Here is a 14,686-nt window from a genome sequence, read left to right on the forward strand (position 1 = left end):
AACTCATACTTCTTTAACTTGCTGATAAGAATACTGGTGAGAGACCGTATCAGAAGCTTTGCTAAAATCAAGGTATATCATGTCCACCACTTTCTGCACATCTACAGAGCCAGTCACCACTTCATAGAAAGCAATCAGGTTGGTCAGTGTGACTTTCCCTTGGTGAATCCATGTTGACTGTTCCTGATCACACTCCTCTCTTGCAAGTGTCTTAAAATGGATTCCTTGAGGACCTGCTCCATGATTTTTCCAGGGATTGAGGTGAGGCTGACTGGTCTGTAGTTCCCTGGATCCTCTTTCCTCCCTTTCTTGAAGATGGGGCACTATATTTGCTTTTTTCCAGTCATCAGGGACTTCCCCCAGTTGCCATGAGCTTTCAAAGATAATAGCCAATGGCTCTGAAATCACATCAGCCAACTCCCTCAGCACCCTTGGGTGCATTGCATCTGGCCCCATGAACTTGTGTATGTCCAATCTTTCTAAATAGTGTTGGACCTGTTCCTTCAGCACTGTGGGATGTTCACTTCCTTCCCATTCTGTGCTGCCCAGTGCAGTAGTCTGGGAGCTGACCTTGTCTGTGAAGACAGAGGCAAAAAAGGCATTGAGTACCTCAGCTTTCTCCACGTCCTCTGTCACTAGGTTGCCTCCCCCATTGTGTAAGGGACCCACACTTTCCCTAATCTTCCTCTTGTTGGTAACATACCTGTAGAAACCCTTCTTGTTCCCCTTCACGTCCCTTGCTAGCTGCAACTCTAATTGTGCTTTGGCCTTCCTGATTTCATTCCTGCACGTCCAAGCAGTATTTTTATAATCCTCCCTAGTCATCTGACCAAGCTTCCACTTCTTGTAAGCTTCTTTTTTGTGTTTAAGTTCACCAAAGACTTCTTTGTTAAGCAAGCTGGACGCCTACCATATTTGCTATTCTTTCTGCACATCGGGATGGTTTGTTCCTGTGCCCTCAATAAGGTTTCTTTAAAATACAGCCAGCTCTCTTGGGGTCTTTCCCCCCTCATATTAACCTCCCAGGGGATCCTGCCCATCAGCTCCCTGAGGGAGTCAAAGTCTGCTTTTCTGAAGTCCATGGTCCGTATCCTGCTGTTCTCCTTTCTTCCTTTTGTCAGGATCCTGAACTCGACCATCTCATGGTCACTGCTGCCTAGGTTGCCACCCACTTCTACTTCCCCACCAAATTTTCCCTGTTTGTGAGCAGCAGGTCAAGAGAAATTGGTTGCTCCAGCACTTGCACCAGGAAGTTGTCTGCAACACTATCCAAAAACTTCCTGGATTGTTTGTGCTCTGCTGTATTGCTCTTTCAGCAGATGTCAGGGTGATTGAAGTCCCCCATGAGAATCAGGTCCTGTGAACTGGAAACTTTCCCTAGTTGACTGAAGAAAGCCTCATCTACCTCGTCCTCCTGGTCTGGTGGTCTGTAACAGATACCCACCACGATATCACCCTTATTGTTCTTGCTTCTAATCTTAACCCAGAGACTCTCAACTGGCTTATCTCCAGTTTCATACTGGAGCTCAGAGCAGTCATAGAGCTCTCTTACATACAGTGCAGCTCCTCCACCCTTTTGCCCCTGCCTGTCCTTCCTGAACAGTTTATACCCATCCATGACAGTGCTCCAGTCGTGCGAGTTACTCCACCAAGTCTCAGTTATTCCAATCATCTCATAGTTTCTTGACTGTGCCAGGACTTCCAATTCCTCCTGCTTGTTTCCCAGGCTTCTTGCATTTGTGTATAGGCACTTAAGATAACTAGCCGATTGCCCTACTTTCTCAGTATGAATCCAGAGGCCTCCCCTGCTGCATCCTCCTCCTTCTGCTTCCTTGTGGTGTCCCACTTACCTTCGGGCTTAGGTCTCCGTCCCCCATCAAACCTAGTTTAAAGCCCTCCTCACTAGGTTAGCCAGCCTGTCCGCAAATATACTCTTCCCTCTCTTCATTAGGTGAATCCCGTCTCTTCCTAGTAATCCTTCTTCCTGGAACAACATCCCATTCAGACCCCATTAGGAACACACTCCATTTTAACTATTTCAAAATGTCACCTGGTACCAAGTCAGATGTCTTACAGAAGTCCATGTGTATATTACATCAACAGTATTACCTTTATCCACTTACCAAGAGACCTGCCATCCAGAATCCAATATGAAATATGGGGTCCAAGAGCAACAACTCTAAGGCTTCAGCTACTCCTTGTAGTTTCCCAAGTAACAGCAGAGAGAAGCTGTGATTCTTGACAGTTTCACTGTTATACATAGAATTCTGAACAGCAGCAGTGAAATTGAGCAAATGTCATCAATTTCGTTCTGGTGCTGCTTGGGAAATCTCAGTAGTATTATGCTCCCAGGGTGATGTTTAAACATGAAGGTTTTAAAACCTTTGTAAGAATCTGACATGTTCATTGCAAAAGCATTTTCAAGGAGATGAAACCTTGATGAGACCATACCTTGCTCAACAGGACTGGCTGTTACTGACCTTTATCAGAACTCCAAGCCTGAGAGAGAGAGGAATGAAAATATGTCAACTGTTTTGCAAAACGTCGCATTACTCAAATATACTATATTTACACTGAAGTGTACGTTATTTTTTGTGCTACTGTAGCATCAAAGTCACTAGAGCTGTCTGTCAGCAGAGTCAGGAAGATGACATTGCTTCACTTAGACTTCCAAATATGACCTGAAATGTAATCTTCACAACTTCAAACTTACTCCCCTCCTTCTCCCCAAAATGATAGCTTACATTCTGCAGAAATTAATTACATGCCTTTTCAGTTTCCAAAGGAAAGCTTCCCATTCTCTGGTGCTAAGTAGGAAAGTGAATTTTTAAGCCATAGTTTAGTCCTTAATGCTGTAGAAAGTATTTGGCACTGAGAGATATTACTACTTTCAGCCACACAAAGGATTTAGTAATATATGCACATGCACACGTGCCCTTTTTTCCTCACCATGGCAGGATCTGATGAAGTTTATCAAGACACTTCGTGAACTAGTAGGTGTGGGCATATTAATTCACAATAATACAAACTGTTGAGATTTATTTGGTACAGCATTCAACTCATGGTTAAACATCTTTGAGTTGTTTGCTTTGCTTTCTTAGACAAGGCAGGGAACTCCAGAGCTCAATCGTGAAGGACATGAAGATAAATTAATGGACAGTATTTGGTACTTCAGATATGGTAGACTATATATTTTTCCAAAGAAAAAAATCATGTTGTGATATTAGACTTTTTCAGGGTTTTTGTATTTCCTGTAAATTTTAGTGTGTGTGTGTGTGAGAGAGAGTGAGAGAGAGAGAGAGAGAGATGCTACCCACTATAGCATTGCTGGCCCAAACAAGAAATAACTGTACACATATCATTGAGCAGGGAGAAAAAGGTCATTCCTTCAGTGAAAAAAATTACATCAAAGTAGGGAACTGGATAGACCAGAACTGATGAAACAAACTAGGTCGCTTGTCTGTATTTCTGTTAGAACAGTGCTAAGTTAACTAGGATGATTAAATATTTGTAGATTAATGTTATAATTTTAATCAGCTAAGAACTGCTAGATTAACATTTTAGGCCTAAATAAAAGCAGTGAATAAAACTAAACAAATGATGTAAAAGATTATATTTAATCTGAAAAGCTCTCGCTTGCTTTTTTTTATTTGACCCTAGAACATTGGGTCAGCAGGTGAGCAAGAAATGTGTGAAAATAGTTATCTTTATTCATATCTCATCACAAGCCCTTGACACACTTGTCATTCAAGGATCAAATTAAATTTCAATTAACCTGGGCTCTGACATGAATGTTGGTGAACCTTAATTTAGCTATGCCTTTTCTAATTTTGCAGACTACCTGCTTTACTTTATACTTGGTATAACTACCTGAATATTATATCAGTGAGAATGTAAAGTTGCCTGGTATAAAAGGGTTACTTTATTCCTTTTTTTTCCCCCTTCTCTAAAATTTTCTCTGATCAGATGTGGAGGAATGTCATGTTAGAAAAAATAAATAAAACAATCATTTTCTGAAGAAAAGTTTTCTGATGCTTCATTAATTTCCGTGTAAAAATAAATAGGCTTGCAATTTATGCAACTATATATACTGTAGGGAACCCCTATTGGGAATTGTCGGTCTTTACATTGTTAAAAACATTTAGTATTTTAACTGTGTTCCTTTAGGCCAACGGTTTCGAACTTGATTGCCTAAAGATAGGCACATAAGCTTGAGCCCCTCTGAAAAATTACACAAAAATTAAAATGGAATTAGATGTGTTATTTAGGCAGCCAAGTTTTTGTTAAAAGGTTACATAGTGACTCTGCTGCATGTTTTCTTTAGTTCTACTTTTTTCTAGATTTGAGAGGGATCTATAGAATATGCTTACCTTTCAGAGAGCAAAACCACTTGCATCACCTGTGTTTAAAGTTCTCTGGAGGTTCTAATCCACCTACCTACCTGCCCTTGTCCTTTGTGTCTTTTGGGATAATCTTGGGATGTCTTGTGTCTTTGGGATAATCGGGCTAGGTCAGAAATAAACTGAGTATACAAATTTTGATATACACACCCTCACTCATGTGCAGGCAAGTTCAAAAACTTAGCTAATTGATCCCAAAAGACTTGAATACTTCCTCCAGAGAACTCTATAATTATAATTTAATTCCTTTCAATTATTTATCTTAGATTTGAGTGTCCCTAATGAATGTGATATATGATGTCGCTATTGGAAAATATTGTAATATCAAAAGCCTTTGTGGTGGGATTTATAAATATATTCAAAATAATTTTAAAATCAGAAAAATGATGGAAGCAAAAGATTTCCTTCACTGGTTAACAAGATTGGTTGAGAAGCTAATGATTTTTGAATGAAACAAAAGCTGCAAAATAGCACTTTAGCATTACAATTTACAAAAGTAGAATCTTTCCTTATCTATTTTTGATTACTTAAAAAATGAAAAACACATAGGGCTAAAGGATGAGATAAGATGGTACTACTGTTTTCTTCTTTATGTATAATCTTGTTGCATGTCTCTACATAAGCTGTTCTGGCCACTCATCATAGTAACCAGCTGGGCCATTTCACCTGCTGGAGCCATTAAAGAGGACTCTCTCCCCCTAGATTAATCCCCTCCGACATTAGTTTTTTGCTCTGACAACTGGAGCAGGCATTCAGAATTTGCAGGTGGCCAGTGTGACACACATAATTGCCTACAATTTTAGGCAATGAATAAAAATGGTCTACATTACTTGTCAAAGGTTGTATATGCAGTGCCAAGTGAGATCTATGGGAAGCCTTTTAGGGTTTAAAGAACAGTTAATAGCAAGGCACAGTGCTTTTTTAATCATAATGCATTTGTAATATAGCACTTTGATCTTCTTGTAGGAAATGGTGTTACATTAGCCACTTTTAAACATTTATGAGTGAAATTCAGTTATAGGAGAGTAAAAGTGATTATTTTTAGTTCGAACATGTTAGATTTTATTAAAAGTTTTCAGTTTGCCCCTTCCTTGTTAAAATCTGTAGGGAGTCCTATTCCTGGAGCGTTTCAAATCAGGATCTAAGAATTTAGAAGAGCCTCTTTCTTGTTTTTTCCTAAGGCGACTGCAAAACTGGGAAAACAAGGTATACTAAATAGTGGGGCTATTTATAGATTTTTTTTTATAAATCTGTTTAACGTACATATCAGTAAGAGTAAATATTCTGTGCACTAAAGAAAAAATTTTGTAATAGAATTTTGTATGTTAAATATCTAATTGTATATCACACCAGTTATAACTTTCAATAAATGCATTATTTAAAGCATGACCATAAATTATCTACAACAAAAATAGATGACTCTAAAATGCACTACTCCTATAGGAGCCAAGTTTGACCTTTCAGACCCAAGAGCCTTTTATTAACACCTGCCTGTAAGGAGAACCTTGCCACACGCAGCTTTCAGATTCAGAACCACAAAACTGATGAGGAAAGGCTTGAAGGGTTCAGTTTGTGTCACTTGCTGTTTGCCGTTTCCATTTCACAGATGATTAATCTTTCTGTGAAGAAAGGCCAGAGAAACAAAGCACATTGGGCTCTTCCTGTAGTTACTCCTTCTGAATGCACACTAGCTTGCTAACTAAAAGGCCTTTAGATTTCCTGCAGAGAGAGATGTTCTGAAAGTGAATGCAGCTGGTTGGAGGTCACCAGTGCAAGGCTCTTGCCATTGTGTAATGGAAGCTTTGGCAGGTTTCATTTTTGAGGGGAGGGAGAAGGTGTTGGCAAAAAATTAATGCAGAATAAAAAGGGTTTTGGACATTTGAATTAATTTCTTGAAGGGTGGATCATCAATAATAGGCTCAATTTCTTTCGCTAATAATTTAAAAAATATATTCACTCTGTTTTTCCTCCACCACCCATTCCCCTTTCTAAAAAGCATGTTTATTTTGTCTGTGGTCTCACCCACTGGATGCTGAAATGTTACATCTTACTGAGTTTGAAAAGCAATCTAAAATGCCCTTGGATTTTTACATAGGTTTTATGATCTCTACTGCTTTGGGGAGGGATGCTACTAAAATACTGTATACTTAACTTTCTAATTGTAGGTGTTGTATTAATGTTCAGCATTGCTTTTTAGTGACTTGTTTAAAATGGTAGTATATTGTTTTTAGCTTCTCTGAGACGAAATTTGAATTCATTTTCTTGTCTTTTTTAAGGGGTGTTACCTAATTTTTAATTTGAGTATTTATTGTGTATTTGGTATGAATGTTTTGTGTATGGAAAATAATTGTCTGGTATCCAGCCGAGTTTGTTCTTCATCTACTTTAATGACTTTGTTTCTTCTTAATCCTGCATAGGACATAATGTGTAAAATCAAAACCTGGGTAATAGATGAAAAGAAACCTGTGCGCTTCTATCATGATTGGAATGACAAAGAGGTAGGCTATAATCCCATGCATTGACTCTTAATATTTCAACTTGTTGTTTTCATTTGGTAAAAATGTTTAAATACAAAAGAATTCATGAGATTTATAGTGTATTGAATTGAATGTTAAATTTAATCAATAGTTTTTGTTTATCAAAGTATACTGTATGTATTACTTGAAGCAATTATTTAGCCCTTTCAGAAATACAATGACTAAAAAATAAAATGAGTTTGAAAATGTTGTTTTATAGTAACTACAGTAACTTCATTCTGTTTTTAAGATTCTTCCTTTATATCCTCATTTTTAGATTGAGGTGTTGAACAAATACTTGTTTTTGACTTCAAAACCAATGATCTACTTGGTTAACCTCTCAGAAAAAGACTATCTAAGATGTAAAAACAAATGGTGAGTGTTCTCAGGTTTAATATATAAAATTTACACTTGTCTTTCACGTTTCTCAGTGGCACATGCTTCACTGTTCTTTAGAAGGACATAAAGATTCTTCTTGTTGTTTTACTTAATATAAATCAATATCTTTCTTTTATATTATTTATATCTTCCTAAACACCGTGCCTGAGTGCAGTGGAGATAAAAATGCCTCTAATGAATTTACAAAACAGAAGCAAATCTTTTCCCCTCCTTTAAGTTTTACGTAAACTTAGTAACTGTGAAGAAAATAAATCCATTTTGGAACGGACTCAATCTGGTTAGAAACCATTACTTTCCAATAAAACTGGCTTTTAAAACATTTAACATTGATTATTCATACAGTTCCTTTTTCATTTATGTGCTGACAGAATAAAACTATTTGTAACGGGGCAGAAATCTTTTGTACTTTGGCATTAATTTAATATTGAACATTTCAACAATACACTTCCATTTACACTTGAGTGCCAACAGTGCTTGGCACTGTTAACAGTTGTGGGTACACACACAAAGGAGGACATTTTACCATTTACTTGTAGTATATAGGCCTACTGTCACAACTCTTACTCTCAAAAGGAGTCCTACTTAAGTAAGCAATATTTTTACCTGCATATGCAGTTTTTACTCAAAAGGATTTTTGGTTGATGTCAGTAAGATAACTCAGGTGGATAATGGTTACAGAATAAGAGTCTCGATCAGACATGTAGTGAACTGGATGAAGATCCAATCCCAACATGGTGAAAATACTTTGGGTTTCCATTGCTGAAAAGCACCGTGCTTTAGCTTGTCATAAAAAGCAGTAGTTGAGGTAGACAATTGGAGTGCAGAGGAGAGATTGATTGATTAAATATTACACTCTAAGGAAGAATTAATAATAACACACTTGTTCTAAAATTTACAACAACTTTTATAGTTTCAAACCTTTAAAACACTTTTATTGTGAGATCTTTGAGGTTTTGCAATATAAATGTATGTTTGTGAACAGAGATATATGCATTGTCATCCAAAAAATCAAAAGTATCTAAAACAAAATATCTGAATTCTCCTAAAATACATCGCCTGTTTCTCCCTGTACTTCATTAAGTACTTAGATGCACATGGTTTCAATTTTCCATTAAAAATTCTCATTTCCATATGATATCAAAGAGCGAGAAGGCTTTAAACTGAAAAATAAACATTCATAGACTGGAAGCCAAAACAATAATTAATGTCAGATGGTTAACTCCAATAAATCATTAAAATAAATTCTCTGAAATTACTGCAACTAAAACTGTCCTGTTGATACTACTATAAGACATTTGTATTTATGATAAGAACTGAATTTAACCTTTCTGAAGGTTATGTTTTGAAAATACAGACTTAAAATTGAAACTTGACAAACTGATAGCAAATCTAAATTTCTCCATTCGGTCAGACTTTATTGTTTTAAGTAAATTCTTGCTAGTTAACTTTGTAAATATGATGATTAACTCGTTAAAATGGCCAAAGTCAGGAAGGAATTTTTAAAAATGTATCACCTGACAGTGGAGTAAATATTAACCATCCTAATTTAAGTGCAAATGTTTTAGGTTTTCTGGGGCTCTTTATGACAGTATAGACAAGAAAGTTTATTTGAAGATGGATGAGTCAGTTTCCTTTTCCAAAGGGGATTTTCACACCTGCATTTAGATTATTGCAGGTAGAGTTCACTGGCTCTAATTGTACAGTAAATACCATTTCCCAGACCCTTATGGTAAACAGCCATTGCAAGATGCCAGTCTGTGATTTAGCTGTTGCCAGACATCCCCTGTTTTTTGTGAGACCAGTTGTGGTGGTGATATGGTTGTAGCCAATTGAAAGCAAACTTTTCTCTAAATTACGATTTTTAATTTGTAAAAATCTAGATGATTGAATTGGGAAGCCATATAATGAAATGATTTAACTGTTTTTATACACAACTAATGATTTAGATTTAAAAAAAAATTCCGGTTCTCATGAACGTCGGTGTGTAATTGTAGCTGAAAGATCAAAGCCTGGGTAGCTGAGTGATGTTCCAGAGGAGAATTTACCACATAGCCATTTTCAGTACAGTTTCTGCCGCCTGCTGTTCCTATTTTCCCTCAAGCTAGCCATTGACTACCCCCTGTGCATCCCTGCTCGTAAAAAATGATTGAGGAAGTATTTGTCATGTATTTATGAGTGGGAAACATTGTGTGATAGGGAATGGCATCTACTGGAACCAGAATGATTGCCATTTTCCTTCATTGAAACACTCTGTTACAGCTTTAAATCCACGGTTTGTGCAACATAGCTTTTGTATTAAAGTTCAGAATAAATTTTTACTGTGAAGGATGCTAACGGTAGGCTTTTGTCATTTATGGCAGTGCAAACAGATGCAAATGATTAGAATATAATTTACCCTGAGATTCCTTTTAATTTGTGATATTTGTGTGTGTATGTGCTCATGTTCTTAATCTGAGCTGCCTTTGGATTAGTTGCTCAACTAGCAAAAAAAAGTTTTTGGAATTTAATTTGTAACAGAGTTAAGGTTAATGCAGAAAATAATCAGCAATAAATATTTTCATAGGCTTTAACAATTAGAAAGATAGTTAAAACATTAGCAAAGAGGAGAAGAGGTTTTTGATTGTGGGCACAAGAGGAAGACTAAAATTGTCTTTGTTTTAGTGGGTCACCCTTTCAGAATTAAAGATCATTTTAATTGCTAATTTAAAACACATTTAAATCTAAGTGGTAATGTTATTTTTCAGTCTTAGCGATGAAGAAAACACTATGAAAGATAAGACTATTGTCTGTGTGAGTAGGTGTATTGACCTTTTGAAAGATGTAAAAATTGGAATGGCTCCAAGCAGCTACACACTGGTTTTAACAATGTTGAATTAGTCATTCAGTTGATTTATGATTAAGACCTAGCCCTTGAAGAGAAGCTGCTATTGGCAGCTGTGTTAGTTGCACTTACATTATGATCAGATGACCATAAGCATGAAGTTGTATAGAGGAATCCACTGTGAAACCATTTTTATTATATATTGCTATTCTTTAAATGAATAATTAAAGTAATCCAAAAACCTTTTTAAATTCCTAATAATTTTATGGGGACCTAGAAACTTAACACTTTATAAACAACTAGTTTTAGCACACTAAATTTAGCACACTATTTTTCAGTTAAAACAGCCTACCAAGCCCCAAAATGTAAAGCAAACACAGGACATTAAGATTGTCAAAACTTCACTTAATTAAGGGTATACATTTCAGTCTTAGTTTTTTTGGTGCTTCAGGAGGGTCAGAACATTTGAGATATGTTGAACAAAGTAATATGAGAATGTACTTTGCTCCAATATATCTGTTGATTTTGATATGTTAAAGTGTTTTTCTCCCTCTACACTTAACATTGAATGTGTGTATATATAAAATTGTAGAAACTAAAGTTTGTACCCGAACTTCATTATGTACCAAGTAAAATTTTGTCGTACTAAACCTTTAATGATGTTTTAAAGCATTTAATACTGTAAATTTTCTAACATTGGTATTCCTAATTTCCTACTTCATGTAACACTTAAAATTTGGGATAAATAGTTTGCAAGAATTCCTTAAAATTGATTTGCGAGTGCCAATCATTTGTGATACAATTCAGATTTCAAAAAATTCTAGTTTGTCCAATTATACATGCAGTATCGTAATTTCAGAACTATATTTCAAAAAGTCACTAATAAAAATTTCAGTGCCTATGTGATGAATGAACATTAGCTGTTGAACAGGCATGGGAAAGTCAATGGGAATTGGGCATCTAACTCCCTTAGGTTCTTTTGATATTCCCAGGCGATATAAATAGAAAAGACTTAAGAATACTTGTCATAAGTGCTTTGTTACATTATACCAAATTTTCCTAAATAGTCATATTTCATATCATGCCAAGTCAGTTTTGAAGCCCCTTACATCCCATTCCCACTACCATCACAACTTTTTGTTGGATGATTGCAAGGAATCTTGTCATTGTCATATTTGATTAATCCTAGTTTGTAGAAGTTAATTAGTGAAATAGCAAATTATTTTTTTATATAGCATGTGCATACATACACACACCAATAATAAAAATTGTGTACATATTATAGTATGTAAATTATATTCATATTCATGGATTTTAAGGCCAGAAAGGGGTCATTATGATGATCTAGTCCAACCTTCTGCATAGAATCATAGAATATTAGAGTTGGAAGGGACCTCAGGAGTTCATCTAGTCCAACCCCCTGCTCAAAGCAGGACTAACCTCAGCTATATCACGGGCCATATATTTTTAATAGTTTAGTTAATTTTTCCATGTTTCAAATGTTATGACTCAAAAATAGAGGCAAATAATTAAACAGTACAAGGAGAGAAACGTGAGCAGAGAGCAGGTGATTCAGTGACTAGGGAGTCAGCTACATAGTCTTTAGCCTGGAGGTCAACAGTTCAAAATTCAGCCTCAGTCAGTAGGGAAATAAAGTTGCTACTTACTATCTAATGGTTGTTTAGGAATTGATGAGTGTCCGCTTAGTTCCCATGTAAACCCTGTTCTGAAGACGGAATTATTAATTTCCTCATGGGCTTGTCTATAGTGCTCATCACTACAGTATATGAGTGCTTCACAAATGTCAGTTAATTCTTCTTCCCAACGTCCTTACGAGGCGATTGGCATACATATGAGAGGGTGGTAGTACCCTCATTTTACATATGAAGAACTGAGGTGAAAAGTGTTCACTAATTTTGAGTGCCCAATTTGAGACATCAAAGGCATGATTTTTCAGAGTGGTTAGCTTTACACATCACTTCATTTGTTAAAAGCACAACTCCCATTAATTTCAGTTCCACCCATGAGTCCTCAGCACTTCTGTACATTAGACCCGAGAGTCTCAAGTTGGGCATCCAGAAAATGAAGAGTCCATAGTTAGTGACCACCTGTGAAAAGTGTGGTTTAGGTGACTTGTCTAGCATCATCTAGGAACTCTGTGGCAGAGGCAGGAATAGAATCCAGTTTTCCAGGTCAGCATTCAGCTGTCTTAACCATGGGATTGTCCTTCCTTAAATCCCCCCGTCTCATTCACTACATATCTTTCAGCTGCCCCCAGAAATGATGCTGGGTCCTACAGACAATCTCCTTTACACAATTCTGATTCATCCCCAGAACTGGTTGATCCTGTGTACTGAATGAGAGAGTGGTCCTATGGAAAAAATAGTTTGCGGTCTTGTAATGAAAGGCTGTTTCAAATGTATACACAAGAAGGCCAAGTTAAGGTTGCACAGACAACCTTAGTTCTGATATTGCCTAATTTTTGTGTGCTTGTCTTTGCAACTTTAATATTATTTAGCTTTGTTTAAGTGTAATATCTTAGCTTTTGTAAAAAGGCAAACTGAAAAACAAATTTTATTGTGTAGCATTCATATCGACATCCACATGAGTCATCAGTAGATCCACCACACAGACCTCTGCCAGTTGAGATAATGGAGTAACTGATAACAGTAGTAGGTTGTCATCCTCTTGTGGACCTGCAGTAGAGGAGGAGGAGGAGACACACACTTTATCACTGGGTTTCACAGATATTTGGTGACAGCAGAGGAATGGTGCATCGAAGGAATCTTGGGTTCTCCTTTGAGTAATTTTGTGCACATACGTTCTTCGAGTGCTGGTTCCTTTGTGTATTCCACTGTGGGGTATGCATGTGCTTCATGTGCCTGAATTCGGCAGATTCTTGCTACCATATCTTGCCCATGCCCTTGCTTTCCTCGTTCTCTGCACTGAGATTATAAGGGGTGAGGTGGATTGACTGACATTCCCAGTTGCTTCTTAGCACTGCATGTTTGAGTTGGAACTTTCCAGTGTCCAGAGCTGATCTTCCTATTTTCAGTGTGTAAATAGTAAAACTTCTACTGTTAGTGCAGGGGAGTCCCCCTCTCTCCCTGGTCAGGGACTTAAATTATGCTCAGGTTACCAGGCTTTAAGTTTAGTCTTTCCTACTTCCATTCCTTTTTGGTCAGTGATTACCACAACCAATGCCTGTATTGTATAGGAGACGCCCAGGTCTCCACAAAGTGCAATATTTGTTCCTCCTTTTCCAGCCGAACATGGCAAGTGTGGGATCTTCCGCTTAGGAAACATCTAATGGAGCAAGCAATGAGGCCACTGTCCAGCCTTGGTTGGGAAAACCCCCTGTGCATTGTCCAGAAACATCCAAGAGCATGCCTTTTTGCACCGTATTGTCTGACTCAGGAATGGAGATGCACAAGCTGGGGACTCCCCTTTTTGACTTCTCATGACAGCAAGACGCTCATAAGCATAAGGACAGATCTCCCTCCATATCCACCTCTAAGAGGAAGGATCCTTCCCTGCTCCATCAGAGTTGAGCAAGTTGTTATGGCCTCGTTCCAAGGACTCAGTCCCCTAAGCCTCATGGTTGACCAGAACGTGCATGATACTAAGACTGCCTTGCTGCCAGCATCCACATTGTCAGTGAACTGACTGTTGTACAAGCCACAGATAAGTTGGCTATATGCTCAATGTCCTATTTGTCAGTTATGTGGCCTTCCTGGTTGCCATCACTTCACCCAGAAGGGTTAAGGAACTTGGAGCTCCTATAATCTATCCACCATATACAGTATTCCATAAGGATGAAGTCTTGCTAAGACTTCACCCTGAATTCACCAGAAAGATGACTTCAGATTTCCACATAAACCAGACAATATATTTACTGTCTTTCCCAAAGCTTCGTGCCATCAGGGAAGATAAGACACTTCATTACCTCAACATGAAGATACACTTTAGACTTTTATCTGTAAAGAACTAAATCCATTAGAAAGTAACCTAGATTGTAGCTATAGCAGAATGAATGCTTTATTCTCTGATTCTAAATGGATTGCTGGCTGCAGCCTACTTTTAGATGGCACATTTCCATCCCACACAAGAAGTAAGGATTCATTCCACTACAGCACAAGTGGCTTAAGTAGGAGCACTCCTTGAGTAAATGCTACTGGACATTTGCAAAGCAGCTATATGAAGTTCTGTTCATACCTTCACAAAGCTTTATGCTTTAGTTCAGGCCTCCACAACTGATGCATCCTTTGGAGTGGCAGTCCTACATCCATATTGTCTGCATCCCCATACTTGCCCACCTCTTCTGAGTACGGCTTGTCAGTCACCAACAATGGAATACACATGTGGGCCAATACTCAAAGAAAGGGAAGAACTTACCTTATTGTAACTGGAGTTCTTCAATGTGTGGTCCCTATCTGTATTTCACTACCCACCTCCTTCTGCTTGAGATCCCTACTTGTGTTCACAATAGAGAAGGAATTGGAGAGGCGGTCGGTCCACACCACCCTCTATTTCCTTGGTGCAGACATGAG

General features: G+C 37.5%; 1 protein-coding gene across 1 annotated transcript in view; it reads left to right on the forward strand.

The window, feature by feature from the left end:
• Window positions 1-14,686, forward strand: part of OLA1 (Obg like ATPase 1) — a 177,476-nt gene that overhangs the window by 106,488 nt on the left and 56,302 nt on the right. Inside the window, exons 6-7 of the mRNA XM_067549225.1 lie at window positions 6,818-6,898; window positions 7,194-7,291. Of these exons, the coding sequence (XP_067405326.1) occupies window positions 6,818-6,898; window positions 7,194-7,291 (179 nt within the window). The remainder of the gene's footprint in view (window positions 1-6,817; window positions 6,899-7,193; window positions 7,292-14,686) is intronic.

Source organism: Emydura macquarii, unplaced genomic scaffold (genome assembly GCF_026122565.2).
Source record: "Emydura macquarii macquarii isolate MOO-44397 ecotype Brisbane River unplaced genomic scaffold, CSIRO-AGI_Emac_v2 contig_1253, whole genome shotgun sequence".
NCBI classification, from domain to species: domain Eukaryota; kingdom Metazoa; phylum Chordata; order Testudines; family Chelidae; genus Emydura; species Emydura macquarii.